The 19,066-nt window shown below is 28.1% G+C and overlaps 3 protein-coding genes across 5 annotated transcripts; all 3 read left to right on the plus strand.

Moving 5' to 3' along the window:
• Positions 1-221: 221 nt before the first annotated feature.
• LOC148235886 (putative inorganic phosphate cotransporter) lies at positions 222-4,725 on the plus strand. 2 transcript variants are annotated; one of them, XR_015809325.1, is made up of 6 exons: positions 222-573; positions 2,511-2,644; positions 2,712-2,891; positions 2,951-3,089; positions 3,147-3,587; positions 3,650-3,779. XR_015809325.1 is itself a non-coding variant. In XM_088184359.1 (6 exons), exons 1-6 carry the CDS (start codon positions 3,456-3,458, stop codon positions 4,490-4,492), a joined length of 699 nt encoding a protein of 232 aa, XP_088040485.1. In that variant the 5' UTR covers positions 3,418-3,455; the 3' UTR covers positions 4,493-4,725. The 2 variants fall into 2 exon arrangements, 1 of the variants encoding a protein (XP_088040485.1); XM_088184359.1 differs by lacking the exons at positions 222-573; positions 2,511-2,644; positions 2,712-2,891; positions 2,951-3,089 and adding exons at positions 3,852-3,976; positions 4,041-4,160; positions 4,231-4,363; positions 4,437-4,725 and having other exon boundaries at positions 3,418-3,587; positions 3,650-3,782.
• Positions 4,726-7,885: 3,160 nt separating this feature from the next.
• Positions 7,886-13,609, plus strand: LOC148235887 (sialin-like). 2 transcript variants are annotated; one of them, XM_088184279.1, is made up of 13 exons: positions 7,886-8,255; positions 8,324-8,428; positions 8,978-9,069; positions 11,342-11,475; positions 11,545-11,724; positions 11,784-11,922; positions 11,980-12,197; positions 12,263-12,412; positions 12,497-12,629; positions 12,685-12,809; positions 12,877-12,996; positions 13,060-13,195; positions 13,262-13,609. In XM_088184279.1, the coding sequence occupies exons 3-13, from the start codon at positions 9,009-9,011 to the stop codon at positions 13,315-13,317; spliced, it is 1,452 nt and encodes a 483-aa protein (XP_088040405.1). In that variant the 5' UTR covers positions 7,886-8,255; positions 8,324-8,428; positions 8,978-9,008; the 3' UTR covers positions 13,318-13,609. The 2 variants fall into 2 exon arrangements, with proteins under 2 accessions (XP_088040405.1, XP_088040407.1); XM_088184281.1 differs by lacking the exon at positions 8,978-9,069 and having other exon boundaries at positions 13,262-13,607.
• A 2,624-nt stretch (positions 13,610-16,233) lies between these two features.
• Positions 16,234-19,063, plus strand: LOC148235888 (sialin-like). Its single transcript, XM_088184710.1, has 11 exons — positions 16,234-16,299; positions 16,888-17,021; positions 17,089-17,268; positions 17,329-17,467; positions 17,528-17,748; positions 17,815-17,964; positions 18,135-18,267; positions 18,340-18,464; positions 18,529-18,648; positions 18,711-18,843; positions 18,904-19,063. Exons 1-11 carry the CDS (start codon positions 16,284-16,286, stop codon positions 18,939-18,941), a joined length of 1,389 nt encoding a protein of 462 aa, XP_088040836.1. The 5' UTR covers positions 16,234-16,283; the 3' UTR covers positions 18,942-19,063.
• The last annotated feature ends 3 nt before the right edge of the window (positions 19,064-19,066 follow it).

Below are 19,066 nucleotides of genomic sequence, written 5' to 3' on the forward strand. Positions count from 1 at the left end.
TTAATTATTAATTAATTTCAGTATTTATGATTATAAATTATAATTTTTCGTAGCCTATCGTTTACACCAAATTATTATAAGCCTTATATTTTTAATCACCTCATTATGTTATTTATATGAATTTTATTTATTATTTAATATATAATAATAATAATATATTTTAATAATTTATGATGTTTGGTGTGTATGTTCTTAATAATTCAGTTATATATTATCTACGTTTAAGTGTTCACACGGCTACTTCTATGATTGTTTTCTTATCTAGTTATATTCAATCGCTCTTGTAATTCGGACCAGTATTGTGAGTATTACATGTTGTTTAATTCATTGAGTATATTAGGTACAAATATTTTTTATGAATCTAAACATCGAATGTTTGCTAATATTAAGACGAAATGATTCCATACAATCAAAGTATGACAATTTAATTAAATAATTTATATATACTCTTATGTTATCTGTATATTGTTTAAATATAGCTCTATAACTTTGTTTAGAATCATTGAAGAGAAAGAAGTTTGTTCTTCATGGTCTGCAGCAACCGTAATTCAGACATAATGGAAGAAAACAATGGTAATTCACCACATTTACATGTAACGAATCAATTGAATTTATATTATTTATGTTGATTATATACATATATATTTTATATACATATCAGGTTTAAGTGTAGATTAGCTAATCCATAACTGTCAACTTCATAGAATAAGCAGAAAAATTTTTTGGTCTATTCGATTATGTTATATATTTGTTTAAAATCAGTTGATTAATAATAATCGGGTGATAATTTCATAGGATATGTATTAAATGTGGCATTAATAAGTATTTTTCACTAATTTATATAATGACAAGAATTAGAAAATTTGTGAGTTTGAGACGAGATATTATCAAAATACATACGAGTTTTACCAGTTCAGATAAGATTACTATTTATTTGGTATCTGATAAATAATCAATTAGTTATAGTTCCAAACAAATAATTATACGCGTACCTTATTATATTTATACATTCTTTTTGCTAAGTTTATTGAAAATGAATTGGGATGAGGTGTGATGAAGATAATAATGTTTATGTACTGTCTGTGATACGTGTGTTAATTGTCAGCCATATTGGATCCGTAGTTTGTGATTGACAGACAAATGTCGATGATACGTTTTTTGTTAAAAATGGAATACAGTGCAATGAAACGGTGCAAATTTTAGAGATAGCTTTCCCAAGGATGTTATGTCCAAAAGAAAACTTATTAGTGATACAAATGTTATTAAGAAAGTTAGGAAGACTTCGAAGATAACAAGAGAGATAGGCGACCTAGCACATTACCTATGTGAAAAAAATTGAGGACATTATTCTTGGTAATTGCCGAATTCAAGTGATTGCTAAAGAAGATTATATTTTGGACATATTAAGTATGAAACTATAAGCAGATAAAATTGTTCTAAAACTTAACAACCTATAATTTATCTTGCGTGGCATATCAGGTGATGAATCATAGGTATATAGTTATAACATTAAACCAATAGTCCAATCGTCTCGATGAAAATGTCGAGAAAAAAAAACACGTTAAGTTTAATCGATTGTCATGGTTCATATTCAAGTATTGCAGATTAAACATTCTTAAAATAACCGTTTAAAAAGCACATGTCATCTAAAGTAGAATCAAACACTCTAGTTCTTTTTTTGTTAAAAAAATCCTCTCGTTGTGTTGATGTTAGTTTAATCGATAAATAGTCACAGTAAATTATCCTCCTGCCCATCGAATAAAATATTTGGAATTCTTTCTCCATTAATTCGTAATGCCTGCAGTACACTCTCTGGAAGTTGTCCGAACCGAAGTTACAACTAAAGTCGGCCGAGATTAAGCGACCACACTGTCGCAAATTTCATATGCCTTGAATGACATCCGGACGGCGGCTTCTGTCACGTACAGCCGGCATACTTGCACACGATCAAAAAATGTGCCAAATAATCGCAATTTTTAAATTGTCATATTATTACAATTACGCTATTGATAATTAAAAAAGTTTGTGTGGGCACTCACCAATACAATATCAGTGAAAACTTTCATCACTTCATCTCAGACCAATGATGAACCGAAGTTGTCAGATGAAACGTCTGAAGTAAAGTAATTCCTTTTGATTTGAATGCCAGTGTTCCAGTATCTATATCCATCGTAGATTTTTTGTCTGCCTTTTTTTCGGCGGAAAAATCAATTATATTATAGAAGGATAGCGAGTTTTTTTGAATAGGAATTGCCATTGGACTCTAATGCACGTCAGAAACGATCGTTTTGAGTTATCGCTTCTAAAGGCGGTGGTAATTTAATTTAATTTATGGCACCTTAATCCAAACAGAGGTTTCCCACGGTGTTTCATTTTAACGAATAACGGTTGAAACGCTTTATCAAAAGTTTTGATAAGCCTCTTTTGTAGTAATATTTAACGTTAATCCATCTAATTTGAAACGAAGAATGCCTTATTAAAATTAAAATGTATTTTCATATATTTTTTAGGATGGAGTTTTGGAACAAGACACATTCAAGTGTTATTGTTTATAATTTCTATGTATTCTGTGATGTGTATTGGAGTGTGTACAAACATAGCCATATTAGCCATGACAGATAAAAATGACACAAACAACAATACGGTAGTAATATAATAATTCATATAAAATACACTCTAGTAATTTTTAATAAATCATATAAAATATATAGATATTCGATTGGAACAAGCAAACTATTGGATACATTGCTTCTTCCCAATATTGGGGTGACATCATAGTGCAATTAGGTATAGGTCCTATATTGCATAAATTCGGTGGAAAACTATTCGTGACCATCAGTTTGGGAGGCACGGCTATAATTCAGTTATTAATACCATATCTAGCTGAACTGGTATGATTTATGAAGTTATATAATTTATTTATGTATATTTATATTTAATATAATTTTAGGCTGATTGGAAAGGGATGTGTTTTGGTGGATTATTGATGGGAATTTTGGGTGGTCTCTATTTTCCCGCTTTGCAAACTTTATTGGGTAAATGGGCACCAGTTGACGAAAGGACAAGAATGGGAATGTTTTCATATACAGGTGTGATTTATAATCATAAAAAATACGATTATTATATTAATTAAAATTGTGTTATAGGTTTAAATTTGGCATACATTACATCGTTCCCATTTTCGGCATATATATCATCATCTTCGTATGGATGGAAGGGTGTATATTATTTTTATGGCTGTCAAAATTTACTTTGCTGTTTATTGTGGATATTTTTGGCAGCAAATAGTCCTTCTGAACATAAACATATATCAAAAGCAGAGAGAGAAATGATTTTGACGTCTTTAGAACAATCGGAAAATGAAACAGTACCTAATTTAATTTATGATATTATTATTTTACAAATATATTAAGCTTTGTATTTATATTTTTTATTAGTCACAAAAAATACCATGGATGGCAATTTTTACATCGAAACCATATTGGGCAGTATTATTAGTACAAGCTGGCGCATTGTGGAGTTTTTTCGTAATATCCTACGAAATGCCATCATACTTCAAAAATGGTGTTGGAACAGAGTTACAAGAAGTATTATTACTACACTCGAAAACAATCAACAGAATTCGACACTTATATTATTTATTATCTAGAGCGGACTCTTCTCTTCATTTGGATACATATTGGCAATTCTAACCGGAGTCATTGGAAGTATGTCATTCGATTACTTGTTAATAAAAAAATATTTTAGTTTGACTCAATTGAGAAAGATCTACAATACGATAGGTACATATTTAAAATTCATGTATTTAAACATTAAAATGTTATTATTAAATATTCCGTCATTTATTTAAGGAACTTGTGGACCAGCAATTTGTCTAGTGATTGTATCGTACATTCCAATACAATACGTAAAAACAATCATTTCACTAACGACCTTAATTGTAGGATTGGATTCTATAAATGGCTGTGGATATATGGCGAGTTATTCTTTTATATAATATTTAATTTATATATTTGCTAATAAATAATAAATCATTTTAGATGAGCTTTGTAGATTTATCTCCACATTATTGTGGTATGTTATATAGTATATCTATAGTATTTTCTGATATTATTTGCTTATTGGCGCCAGTCTTTGATGGATACATATTAGATGATATTGTGAGTATATACATACATATGTATGTATTATAAGCAATATTAACAATAATAAAAATATTAATAATTTTAGACGGATATTACGAAATGGAGAAAAGTTTTATTAATGGCTAGTGCAACGTATTTTTTCGGTAATTTAATATTTTTAATATTCGGAACAGCCGAAAAACAACCTTGGGATAATGACAAAGAAAAGAAAATTGAAGGTGAGAAAAAATATGAACTTGAAAAATTTTTCACGACGCGAAAATGCCATGTAAAATATTTATTATGTTTCAGACAAAGATGAAGTAAACGGTGCATCTGAAAAAATGATAGTTGATTCAGTAACATAAGTCACATTATGAAATTCTAAATGAGTTACCATATAATTTTACTATACTCAGGTATTTTATAAATTCAAAAAAATGGCTAATGAAAGGTATTTACGATAATAATTAGTCGCAGTATTATGTTAGTAATTTTTATGGATCTGTGAATTTTATTTTTATGTTTTTAATTATTAAATTATATTTTTTAGATATTTATTTTGTAAACCTTTACATTTATTTTATATAATATCATACAATATTTGTACCCTAATATTAATATTTATAAATGTAAATATACCTTATTTATCTTCTAATAAGACTATTATTAAATTACTTTAATAATCAAACAATTGTAATGTACTTATTATGTCATACTAAATAACAACTATCTACTTAATTAGATCAAGATCAAACTCACTATTTTTATTTTGTAATTATAAGTCATACTGTAGTATATATTTAAATAGTTTTATCTTATCATATTATTGTGCAAACATAAGTTTCGTTAATTTAAACTGATGCATTAAATAAGAGGGATTGTTAATGGCTTTACTAAAGCAAATATAACGATCATAGCTAATTTCGGGCCTGAAAATCTAGACTTGTGTTATTTTAGCGTAAGCTGCACTGGTGACAAGCTCGGGGTTAATCAATTCTGAATTATAAAGTAATTTGGCAATAAAAAAGATAAACGTTTCTGCCGCTTGGTGATTTATTTGCTACCAAAATCTTATTATTATCTTAAAGATAAAGACTGTTTTAGTGCTGAAGGTACATTGCGTTCGAAAGTAAAATCGACAGTGGCGGTTTTGTTTTTTCTTAAGGACGTGTTTTTTAATCCTAAAAATACACATTCCTAATTGATTTGTCCATGCTAGTATATAATTAATGCAGCTTCAAAAAGTTAATCGTGTAAATGACTTTTAGGGCTATATCTACCGTAGAAACGTAGAAACAAATATTTACCGTATATTATGACTTGTTGCAGCTTGTAAATTTTAATTAAGTAAATTTAAGGCTTTAAATGCGATATAAATATTAATACAAGTACAAGATTTTCTTATATATATTTCATATAAAAATATATTTTAATGTACTTTTTTCATAATACAATATTAAGCACACTTACTATCCATACATTGCTTTGCAATGTATTAGTGTTAAAAAAATTATAACGATATTATTGAAAATTTACCTAATTGTTACCTTACATGTTAATTAACGTTACCAAAACTATTTGACCGTTTAGTGAATACTTAATATATAATTTATTTATAATCTTTGACTTTCGCGTCAATTCACTTTATTTCGCACAGATACCGTTACTTCTCAATATCGAGAAGCGACCACAATGATTTCGCTTATAAAGGTTGTTCCAAGAAAAATACTTTTGATTCATTAAGGTTTAATAGTACGGGCATTAAATAAGCATTATCGTGCATTTGGTCAAGATATTAATCAAACACCTATACATAAAATGCTAATAAACACATACTGAAATTAGATAACACAATATAAACAGATTTTAATATACATTATTGTCCTTATTCTACGTACGGTCAAGTATTTTATATCGTATATAAAAACGTCATTGAGTCACTTAAAATATAATATTGATACCGCTTGTCCCATTTATAAATTACACTCGATTAGAGCCAGGTCCGTCGAATGAACCGGATGCAAATAATTCCATTTGTCTTAGTTCATACTGAGCGGTAGTAGTACACACACTTAAAACAAATTGCGGCAGAGATATTCAAACCAATTTTGAATCAACTAAATATTTAGTTCTTTGTTAAAATTAATAATCTCGCTATAGCGGACAAATACCGACGGATGTCAATTGGATACAGATTTATTGAATTGCTATAATAGTTTGATGTTTATTGAATATTATGAATAAGCTCGGCGGACGAGGCCCCGCCGGTCACTGTTCTCTGGTCGTGGTCCACTAAAGAATTGTTTTACTCTCGCCGCAGTTACGTTAGTGTTGCCAGAATGCTGCCTAGTTTGTGGCAAAATAAATTCGCACGCGGTTGAAGTTACTTTATTTTTTAGATTATGTTGTGTTCTGGTGTAATAATGGTGGTATGTTAGCTGTTATTTTTGGCTGACCCATAGAAACTAGAAGAATCTGGAGAATGAAAGTTTTATGCAAACTAGTACTAAATACGTCTTTCAGGGTAAGGAGGGAAAGAAAAATTCTCTAAGTACGAAATAAAGAGCTGAGTCACTAGTGTCCTTATTAAATATATTGTATTGAATACCTGCAGCGAGCAAACTCTCAGCAATTCAAGGTGCAGGCGGAAATAGGCACGAAAGCTAGCCGTCATTGGCAGTCACAAAAGTAAATCGCGTATGTGTTATGTCGAAAAAAACAAAACTATTAAAATAACAATAGATATTTATTAAGTTTTTACCTGATTTATTTAACACGTTACTTAGCATTTTGAGATGTGGGAGCTTTTGTATTGTGCCTTTTCTTACTCGCATCTCGATTGCCGACGTTTCGACCACCGATATTGGGGTCATCATCTTCGGCGTAAGCTTAGCTGCCGCAGACTCTTGAGCTGGGTCGTCTTTGATTAGATCACGTGTTTTGTTATTATTATTTGTTACTAAGGGAACAACAAATGCATCAATTTTCGAATTGATTTGTTTAAATGAATTTATATTTGTATGAATTTTGTTGAAATTTTATTATCGGCAATTCGTTTAACGACTTCTCGGCCGACGATTTTAAGGTCATCATCTAGGATTCTAGGGCATCATCCTAAAATTTAGGGTGATGCCTAGAAGATGACCACAACTTCAATATTGGCAATTCTATTTTTAGTGTGTAATTATTAATTTTACAATTAATAAATTTGTATATTATTTTTAATACTACTTCATTCATTAATATTGTTTTAAGAAACTTATGAACCGGCAATCAGTTTCTGATTATATTATTTTTTGCGTTACAATACGTTTTAATTATTATTAAAATAACAAAATTAATCACAGGCGTAGAAGCTATGGAAAAATGTGAATAAACTGCTTATATATTTTTAATTAAATTTTGATTTTATATGTGTTTAATTCAGCATACATTTTTAATACATAATTAAAATTAATTGCTTAGATTTATCTCTATTTTATTGCAGTCAACTGTTTAGAATATATATTCTTTAAATTAATGTTGGATGATGATTTTACATTCACTAATATAATTTATAAAAAAATATCGACAATTTGAAATGGACATCACAAAGTGGAGTAAATATTTTTTGATGATTTAATTTCTAGAATAACTGAGATCAATTTTTAGAATAACTGAGAAAGGTAATATTATAAATAAATTTTATTAGTCTGCCATCTCTTACTTACTGTTGCTATTTCTACGAAAACTTCTCAAAATTTAATAAAACTGTAACGAAATTATAAACATTTTAGTAATGAATATGTAATAAAATGTTTTATGCAATACTATATTTTTAATAATATAATAATCATATATATATTTTTACAAATAATTTTTTTTACAGTAATAATAATATTTTTAATTTATTTTTGTATATTATCTACATTTTAAGTGTTCATTCAACAACTTGGATGATTGTTATGTTATCTAGTTACATTCGATTGCTCTCGAAATTCGGACAAATATTGTGAGAATCAAATTTTATATAATTCATTTCTCGATAAGTCAGGTCGTCGGTTGGGCAATCCATGTGTAAATGTATACATTACTCCTATCCTCGAAGAAAACGAAGAGCTAACTTGAGGTGGTTGAAATACAACTCAGGTATGACAATTTAATATAATTATTAATATATATTGTATATATATACTAATAATCTTATCTTGTCATAGTTCAAATACAGTTTGATTACATTGTTTCGAATCATTGAAGAAAAGGAAGTTTATTAATAAAGGTGTGCGTACAGTGTTCTTCTAATATAATGGAAGAAAATAATGGTAATATATGTAACGAATTAATTTAATATTTTAATTATTTTATTATATAATTATATTTACTTTTAAACACACATTTTTATTTAAATGGCCAGAGTTGCCAAAATTGTCAAACAATTACTAATTATAATCAAAATACATGTATGGATAAGATTTCAATAATTTCGTATTAAAATATCATAAATTTATTTAGTACAGCAATGAGTAAAATAATATTAAGAATTTTTTTCTGTGTTAATAGAAAATTTATATTTTTATAATAATTTTGTTTATTAATATAATACAAATACTTCAATAATTACATAATCATGTTGTGGAGCACTTAATGCCATATATGTTATGACCCAGTTCGATTTAAGATAATCGCCTCGATGTTTATCTATAAGATTAAAAAAATATTATCTAAAAAAAGATAATCAATCGAAATTATAATTAATAATATTTATTAACTGTTATCTTTAAAATTGGTGTGACTTAGTCATTTAGTGAGACGCTTGATGGATTTGTTTGGTATATTTTTTTGCGCAATTTTATATATGTATATCAATATAGATCAGGTGTCAGTGTTGGGGGTCGGTGCAGAATGCGACAGAGCCCAGATGAATCGTACGGGTGTAGCGGAGTACTTGAAGAGCAAATGAAGAGTGAGTAAAGTTTGTTCTGGTAAAATCTTAGTTATCTTTGATGCGTGGTGAACGGATTTATTCCTACCATATTTTTGCCCCATTGTATACGTAATTGTTAACTGGCGCGTGATTTTATAGAGGAACAACCACAAATGAGTATTTTTTATACTTGCTCTGAGCGCGACAATGCTATATAATTTATTAACCACGTCTTTGGATGAAGTATTATGTGTCGCTTCCACATCTCTTTTTTTTTCTACGTCTTTCCAGTGTCTCATAATAGCAATTAATACTTCTGGGTGATCTGTCGCTATTTATTAAATACGATTTTTCCGGAGGGTTGATCTTTAAAGCGCCTTTGTTCAAATCGGATTCTCCACATTATTTTGATGGAAAAAATCTTGCTATAGAATATATATTTATCATTAGTGCAACATTGTAAAGTTTACTGCATAATATACTAATATGTAGCAAAAACATAACAATATTTACATTTTAGCTTTAAGAATTGTATGTTTAGTATTATGAACTGAATTGTATTTAAGCTTTTTGTGTCATGCAATTGCTTAATTAGTTTGTAGATTTTACCACATTAATAATAATTTTAAAGCAGTTTACAGTTGTATCTTTATTTATAATATCATCGTTGCTTTTTATTTATAGCACACATCTTCTTTGCTGTTTTTAACCAAAATTTAATATCTTACCTGCAAACCGAATTTATTGTTTCGGTGTTATGCGATAACTGGGGTGTTAAAAGTCTGCACATGACAATTGTTTAGCTTAACAATGACCATTTGAAATCGACGTTGAAGACTTTGGAAAGCCGTCAGCCATCAGAAAAGAATATTTTATTAGCTTAGAATTAAGTTAGATAAAACATTAACGGTTTTGCTTCAAATAAACATAGTGTGAATTATCCTATGTCATTATCAGACGGAGACCATGAAGCCAGATTTCACTAACGAAGATAAATTGAAGGTGGTGTTAGGCACTAATGCAATTAACTCTCATTTGTCTAATCTTCTTCAAAGAACCAGTATAAAAGATGTGCCATCGCTGGTCATTCCACGACCTCAGCAAACTTACTCTTGGAAGAGAACGACTCATCAATCGATCACTATCTGTATGAAGAAGACTCTTAAGACTCGCCAATTTGACTCCACCACCCGATACTGACACCTATATATTTTTGTTCACATTATGGTAAATTATATATTTTGTATAATGAACTGTTACTAATGAAAAAACTGGCTGAAAAAATTAACACCACTCGGCCACTAGTCCCCAAAAGTTGTAAATTTAAGTGTATATATATATAAGCGAATTGCAATGCGTTGATTATGGATGGTCCTGACAGAAATATATAATTTGTAGCAAAATATGAATAGAATTTTATAATATAATACTTATTAATAAAATAAATAAATGGTATTTTTTCAGCAATATCAAAAAAGTATTATATAAATATCGTCAATCAGCATATATCAGGAAATTTTAATTCGCGTTTTATTCTCGTATTAATTAATAATAGTTTACCGTACTTTTGTATTTGCTTGGGATTAAACTTATACACTTAAAAATAAATAAAAAAAAAATAATGACATAGGAAATGAAATATTCCGCTAATTGTCAATCGCTACGCACACATTCAGTAACAATTACTTTTGTAAATTTAAAGATACCGTAAAAAAATGCGTTACATGACAAAGAAGCTCTGATTATAATTCATTTAAATAAACCTGTTACTACAAATTTATTTCAATACTTGGTTATATATATATATATATATATATATATATATATATATATATATATATATATATATATATATTATGTTTACTGCCTTGTCTTCACGTATTGCAGTAAGAGGTAATGGACGTCAGCACGTCGTTGTTCAGCTATACATTCAACTTAAAAGTTGAATATATCACAATTGACTTAGAAATGGCAACCAGAATGACATGTGCAAACGTCACTTCCCTATTGTTTACTGTTTGGAACGAGTTCTCGTGACTGACAGACAAACTGTTTTATTACATATTTATGAAACATAATTTTACACAAAGAAAGGAGTTATTGCTTATAAAGAAAAGTTTTATTTTATACTATTTTGCTATACAATTTTATTATTAATTACACATTTTTCATATCCATACTTGTTGACTTTAAGCAAGAAAGAAAAATCAATTTTGAAGGCAAAATTGCAGATTAAAAAAAACAATTTAAAATAAAATACACTTCCAATGATTCTCAATTTTAATTATAACTTAATAAAATATGTTTTCAGGATGGAAACTTGGAACAAGACACGTACAAGTATTCTTATTTGCAGTTGCTATTTATGCAGTGACGTGTGTTGGAGTATGCACCAATATAGCTATATTAGCTATGAAGGATATAAATGATATTAACAACAATACGGTATTAATAATATTAGTAGATTAATGAATATAACAGATCTAACATAGTTTTTTATAAAATCATTTATAGGTATTCAATTGGGACAAGCAAACTATCGGATATATAGCTTCGTCTCAATATTGGGGAGATATCACGGCGCAAATATTTGCAGGTCCTTTATTGCTTAAATTTGGTGGAAAACCATTCGTAACAATCAGTTTGGGAGGCACAGCTCTAGTTCAATTATTAACTCCATATTTAGCTGAAATGGTATGATTTAAAAACCTTATAAAATTTAACTGTATTTATTTTATTTATTGTACTTTTAGGCCGACTGGAAAGGGATGTATTTAAATGGATTGATAAATGGAATTTTTGTTGGTGTCTATTTTCCTGCTCTACAAACATTACTGGGCAAATGGGCGCCAGTTGAAGAAAGGACGAGCATGGGAGTATTTTCAAACTTAGGTAAGATATAAAATATTATTATAATATTACTAAAATAACAATTAAATTGTGTTATAGGTTTAAATGTTGCATACATTATATCGTTTCCATTATCGGCATATGTATCATCTTCGTTTAGTTGGAAAGGTGTATTTTATTTTTTTGGCTGCCATAATTTACTTTGCTGTTTATTGTGGGTATTTTTGGGAGCTAATAGTCCTACTGAGCATAAAAGTATATCAATAGCTGAGAAAGTTATGATATTGTCGTCTTTGGAGCAAACAGAAGACGAAACAGTACTTATTTTATAATACAATGTTATTATTGATATCACACAATTATTTAATGTTTTTTTTAATAGCCACAAAAAACACCATGGAAAGCAATTTTTACATCAAAACCATATTGGACAGTATCATTTGTACAAGCAGGTGCATTATGGAGTTTTTTTGTAATATCTTATGAAATGCCATCATACTTTAAAAATTGTGTTGGAACAGAATTGCAAGAGGTATTATCACTAGCTCTAAAGTGGATAATCAAAATATTAAATATAATGTATATTACAAATTTTATTTATTTTGTTAAAATACAGAGCGGACTCTTCTCTTCATTTGGATACATATTGGCGATTGTAATGGGAATTCTTGCAAGTTTGTCGTTTGATTGGTTGTTAAAAAAGAAATATTATAATTTGACTCAATTAAGAAAGATCTACAATACAATAGGTAAATATCTGTTATTAAAATATTGCAAATCATATATAATACATATTTTTTTAAGGAACATGGGGACCAGCAATTTTTCTCGTTATTGTGTCATACATTCCAATAGAATACGTAAAAACTATTATCTCACTAACGACTTTAATAGTTGGATTGGATTCTATAAATGGCTGTGGATATATGGTGAGTGAATGATTTTAAAGTATTCTTTTTAAATATATTTTAATGACATTTAAATGAATCATTTAAGATGAGCTTTGTGGATTTATCTCCATATTATTGCGGTATGCTTTATTGTATATCTATGGTGTTTTCCGATATTGTTTGCTTATTGGCACCAATTTTTGATGGATACATTTTAGATGATATTGTGAGTATATACGTTTGTATTATAATTAACATAAATACATTTAAAAATTATTTATCTTCTTAGACGGATATCGTGAAATGGAGAAAAGTATTATTTATGGCTAGTGCAACATATTTCTTTGGCAATTTATTATTTTTGATATACGGAACAGCCGAAAAACAGTCTTGGGATAGTGGAAAAGAAGATCAACAAATTACAGGTAAAGAAAAATTATATCAAAATATGGTATAATAAAATGCAATAATATGCATGTATTATGTTTCAGACGATATTGAAATGAACAATGTGTCTGAAAAGATGATGGATAATCCAGTAGCATAAAACGAATATGTCAATTAATTAATTTTATAATATGATCAAGAACTTCTCTAAGTTTGTACAAAATAAATAGACTGAAAAGGAAGGGAACAATAAGTCGCAATATTATATTAGTAAATTTTATGGATCTGTATTTTTAATTTAAATAATTATTAATTTATCAACTGACTTAGTATTTTTATATATTTTTTACAATTTTATTATCTAAAAATATGTTTTTATTAATTTTGCGAGCATAATAAAAATATACTAAAATCAACACTATTATTTGCGTGTACTGCAATACTTTTTTTTAAACATTACATGTATTGATCCAATACATTACAACAAGGTAAAGACAATCATCACCTAAAGTAGACTGAAATCAATCTGTAAATTATATATATATATTATTATTTAAAAAACAATGGACATCACTATGTACGAGCAAGTTTAATTTTATTTTTTGCTAATTATATATAATGTGATAATCGATCTAAATTATATTATTATAATAATCATAAATTCTACAAAATATAAATTATTAAACACAATAATTGATATAGAGCTAGAAATTTAATTTCAATCTTAAAAATTAATTTATTATTAAAACAGTTAAATTACTCCCTTTTAAAAAAAAATTGTTTCAAGTATATATCCTCATGATCATGGCAAAACATATTCATCATTGAGTCCTACGGTTTGATTTGTTCTTCATCAGATTGTATTTTTCGAATACTTTAAATTTATTATATCATCGAATATTTTTCGAAAAAATATTTATATATTTTTTTGTGAAAAATAAATAAACTAGTGTGCATAAATACTTTTTTTACTTCATCTGTAAAATAATAAAATAATATTTTTTCAATGATTTAGATAACAATAAATACGTGTAAGTATTTTTAAAGACTGTAACTTCACCAAAAGTACTGTCAGGTATTCTACATAATTAGATGTTAGAAAGTACAATATAAATCTAAGCCCTTCATGAATCAATCCTAAAAAAAATTGCAATCAAGAACAGACAAGTAGACTCAGTGGCGTAGCTATGGGAGGGCGGAGGGGGCGGGCCGCCCTGGGCGGCACTTGCTTGGGGGCGGCATATTTCGATGGGATCGTCTAGTGTGGTTCTTAACCCTGAATGCACTAAAACATATATAAATCCACGAATAACAAAAGCTTAATAATAACCAATTTATATGTTTATGCGTAATAAGATAATGAAGCGATCAAAAAATACTAATCATTTAATGCACATTAATTTAAAAATACACACGCGACATTAAAAACTTAAATTATTAGAAAAGTTGAGAAATTAATTTATATTAATTTGTAAATGGGGTTGCAAGGATCATACAAAAGGGTTTTTAAGAACTTCACAGGCGTTCATTTATTCTAGCAGTGCCAAAACATCAGCTCTTCGAGGACACTGACATGTAAATGACAACTTTGGTACTCTATCATAAATAGATTTAATGTTGCTACAACACTTCGATTCATATGGACTCTTTCGCATTCAACTTTGCCGCCCGATACTGAAAAAATATTTTAATTAAATAAAGAAAACATATTTCTGTATTTAATTGAAATAAACTTTGCGAAAAAAACGCGTTCAAAGCCACATAAAGCAATCCATAAGTTTTGCGTGTTGCTAAGTCTTCATTAAAAAAATAATCACAAATGCAAGTATACTGGTTTGTTAAGTGTTTTTTTATTTATTTTCTTGAAACGTAATATAAAATAAATATTTTTCTTTATTTAATTGAAATATACTTCAAAATTCAAATATACTTCAAAATTCATTAAAAGCGCCATAAAGCAATTAATAATTTTGCGTGTTGCTAGGTCTTTGTTATGCATATTATACGTAACAATGTCAATTGTGTGCGCCTTGCTGGATGAAAATGCAAGTTCTTTTATAATAACAAAGGACAACATTTTTTTCAACACAACACAACAAAAGTTACATTAATCTACAGAAAAATCTAATTACACTCTTAAATCAGCGTAACTGCCAGTTACAGCAAAAAGTGAATGCCTGCTTTCTTTTACTCTCCTTAAGGCTGGTTAAGTGTATAAAAAAATATACACGGTGACTAAATCTATACTCACTTCTGACAACACATCAAGAACTTCCACATGAGATTTAAAAACAAAGCGACGCGAACCATCGTCATAGATAGAAAAGATTGGAAAAGCAGCCGCTTCCCTCTTAACGTAAACTGCTCTAGGTCGTCGTCCAGAATCCAGAGCTCACCCCGCTTCGGACACAATAACGGCTACGAGGACTTTACATATACATGTATTTACATAAACATAATTACACAACTGTACGCAAATGGGACTAAAATTGTTCTATTTTTATTAAATAAATTCGCATACTATTATATTGTATTACTGCTAGGACACAAACTTCACTTATTCCTGGTCTCTACTACGGCAGCGACCCCTTGAAGGGGGCGCGAAAGTGGTGCCTCCGACGTGATCCGAACACGCAACCTTCTGATCTGGAGTCAGAATATCAATTATTAAGTAAAATAACTTATTATTGTACCGAAATAAACTCGTGACACCAAAAATTACAATTAAAAAAATCAGATGTAACAGTTTATAATCAGCTGTCATGTTGCTGTCTCTCGTTTATTTATTGTCTTCAAATTATTTTTTAACGTTTTTAAGTTGGAATGTTAAGAGAACGACAATATGTATTTTGTTTATATGTGTCATTATAAACTATATTTATTTGACAATAGATTTATTATTATAAACACATATGACACATATGACAATTAAATAAGAAAGAGGAGTAAACCGCGTATGACCTCTTATGAAAATTGTATGTTAGAAGATATATAATGATTTATATGCATGGTTTTATATTATCTTATCGCGCTTTTGCTCATATATGGTTTGATTACATTGTTTTAAATCATTGAAAAGAAGGAAGTTCATTGTTAAAGGCGTGTGCACAGTGTTCTTGTAACAACATGGTAGAAAATAATGGTAACTTATCCAATTTTTGTACAGTGATTTAATTAAATATTAATTAATTGAATCAATATATGTATATACTTGAATCAACATATATGTTTGGTTCGAGTTTTCGAGTTGTTATCATAATATATATATATACAGATTAGTACTCATCAGTGTGTTGGGATAAGATTAGATTTGTTTTATGTTTACTAAATTAATAATTAATAGATAATGAATCGCTAAAATTACAAGCATAAGCTGTTTTATGTCACAAATGTCTTATCAACATAAGCTTACAACTAAGCTTTTATTGCACGTTAAGCGGCATTAAAAATAAAAAAGATGTTTTTGCTCTATAATTTTCTAGTCCTTAATTAAAACTTGATTTAAACTAATTTTAACATATATTTTGATTTAAAAAATATGCAATGTCGATATACTAATAAATTAAAAATTAGCATTGTGTTTTAAATAACAAAAAAACACTTATGAAGTCCAGTACCCGCACGCTGGGTAGCTGCGGTACCTCGCGACAGTGTAATTGTCAATGCTAAATTCAGTATGAATTGTTTTTCGTAATTTCAAGATATAAACGTTAATAAGATATGTTTCTAGGATGGAAATTTGGAACAAGACACTTACAAGTGTTATTCTATGCAATTGCAATGTATTCTGTAATTTGTATTACAGTGTGTAACAATATAGCAATTTTGGCTATGACAAATAAAAATGATATTAACAACAATACGGTATTAATCAAAATATTGAATTATGTAGTATAAAAAATATATATTTTTGTATTGAAATTAAAAACAGATTTTTGATTGGGATAAGCAAACAATCGGATACATAGCTTCATCTCAATATTGGGGCGATATCGTAGCTCAAATTATTGCAGGACCTATATTGCATAAATTCGGCGGAAAACCGTTCGTGACAATAAGTTTGGGAGGCACGGCTCTAAATCAATTAATGATACCATTTTTAGCTGAACTGGTATAATTTTTAAATCGTTTAATATAAAATTACGATTATGTTGAATAAATATAATTTTAGGCTGATTGGAAGGGGATGTGTTTTGGTGGATTATTAAATGGAATTTTGGTTGGTATTTATTTTCCTGCTTTTCACACATTGTTGGGTAAATGGGCGCCAGTTGAAGAAAGAACAAGAATGGGAGTGTTTTCATACATAGGTAAGATATATTTTTTTTTATAAATTTTTAGTTAAAGTATTATATAAAATTACGTTTTAGGTTTAAATTTGGCATACCTTATATCATTCCCACTATCGGCATATATAGCATCATCTTCGTTTGGATATAAAGGTGTATATTATTTTTATGGCTGTCAAAATTTACTTTATTGTTTATTGTGGATGTTTTTGGGAGCAAATAGTCCTTCTGAACATAAAAGTATATCGAAAGCGGAGAGAGATTTAATATTATCTTCTTTAGAGCAAACAGAAAATGAAACAGTAATTATTTTATATTTAATTTACTTTAATACAAATTTTAAATGTCTTATTTTTATTTATTAATAGCCACAAAAAACACCATGGAAAGAAATTTTTACATCAAAGCCTTATTGGGCATTAATAATAGTACAAGCTGGCGCATTATGGAGTTTTTTTGTAATATCGTACGAAATGCCATCATACTTTAAAAATTGTGTTGGAACAGATTTGCAAGAAGTATGCCAGATATGTTTCAATAAAATTGGTATTCCGTCACTTTCTTAGATATATTAAATATAAAAGTAAATAATTTAATTATTAATAAATATGGACAGTGACAGAATATTATTAAATTTAATTATATTTATAGAACATATTTTGACATTATTTTATTTATTAAAAAGTAGAGCGGACTCTTTTCTTCATTTGGATTCATATTGGCAATTTTAACTGCAATCAGTGGAAGTATATCGTTGGATTATCTATTGATAAAGAAATGTTTTACTTTGACCCAATTAAGAATGATCTACAATACTATAGGTATGATAAATAAGAATAATTTATATATATCATAAAAATGTAAATAATAAATAATACACCATATATTTTAAGGAACTTGGGGCCCAGCATTTTTTCTTGTAATTGTTTCATACATTCCGATAGAATATGTAACTACTATTATTTCACTAACAACTATAATTGTGGGAATAAATTCTATAAATGGCTGCGGATATATAGCGAGTGAACTTTTTATTTATTATTTTTCTTATATTTATTATTATACATATTAAATATTTTTAGATGAACTACGTCGATTTATCTCCACACTATTGTGGCATACTATATAGTATATCTATGATATTTTCCGATGTTGCTTGCTTATTGGCCCCAATTTATGATGGATACGTTTTAGATGATATTGTGAGTATTTATATTGTATTAATAAGTAACATTTATGTATTTAAAAATATTTATAATTTTAGACAGATATTGTGAAATGGAGAAAAGTGTTATTAATGGCTAGTGCAACATTTTTTTTTGGCAACTTAATATTTTTGATTTTTGGAACGGCAGAAAAACAGCCTTGGGATAATGGCAAAAAAGAACAAAATAAAGGTAAAGAAGAGAAATAACTTTTATAAATACAAATGTAATGATTTTTTTTTCATATTTTAGACGATGTGGAAATAAACAGTTTACCCGAAAAATTCTAATTATGATTGATGCTAATAAATTACTATATCATTGGATCATTATGTTTGATCATACAATATTGAAATTAATATATAATATTTGTATTTTGAAAAACATCTAAAATATAATAATTTTAGCATTACTA

This window comes from Plectrocnemia conspersa, unplaced genomic scaffold, assembly GCF_051122295.1.
Source record: "Plectrocnemia conspersa isolate PC_06_02 unplaced genomic scaffold, ASM5112229v1 ptg000004l, whole genome shotgun sequence".
NCBI classification, from domain to species: domain Eukaryota; kingdom Metazoa; phylum Arthropoda; class Insecta; order Trichoptera; family Polycentropodidae; genus Plectrocnemia; species Plectrocnemia conspersa.

What these genes read in the sequence shown, in the direction of transcription:
- LOC148235886 (XM_088184359.1), top strand. Translation starts at nt 3,456, where the DNA reads ATGGCAATTTTTACATCGAAACCATATTGGGCAGTATTATTAGTACAA. An exon ending in TTGGAACAGAGTTACAAGAA is followed by an intron (nt 3,588 to 3,649) that starts GTATTATTACTA and finishes TTTATTATCTAG; the next exon opens with AGCGGACTCTTCTCTTCATT. An exon ending in CAAAGAAAAGAAAATTGAAG is followed by an intron (nt 4,364 to 4,436) that starts GTGAGAAAAAAT and finishes ATTATGTTTCAG; the next exon opens with ACAAAGATGAAGTAAACGGT.
- LOC148235887 (XM_088184279.1), top strand. Translation starts at nt 9,009, where the DNA reads ATGCGACAGAGCCCAGATGAATCGTACGGGTGTAGCGGAGTACTTGAA. An exon ending in ATGATATTAACAACAATACG is followed by an intron (nt 11,476 to 11,544) that starts GTATTAATAATA and finishes AATCATTTATAG; the next exon opens with GTATTCAATTGGGACAAGCA. An exon ending in AGAAGATCAACAAATTACAG is followed by an intron (nt 13,196 to 13,261) that starts GTAAAGAAAAAT and finishes ATTATGTTTCAG; the next exon opens with ACGATATTGAAATGAACAAT.
- LOC148235888 (XM_088184710.1), top strand. An exon ending in TACCATTTTTAGCTGAACTG is followed by an intron (nt 17,269 to 17,328) that starts GTATAATTTTTA and finishes ATATAATTTTAG; the next exon opens with GCTGATTGGAAGGGGATGTG. An exon ending in CAAAAAAGAACAAAATAAAG is followed by an intron (nt 18,844 to 18,903) that starts GTAAAGAAGAGA and finishes TTCATATTTTAG; the next exon opens with ACGATGTGGAAATAAACAGT.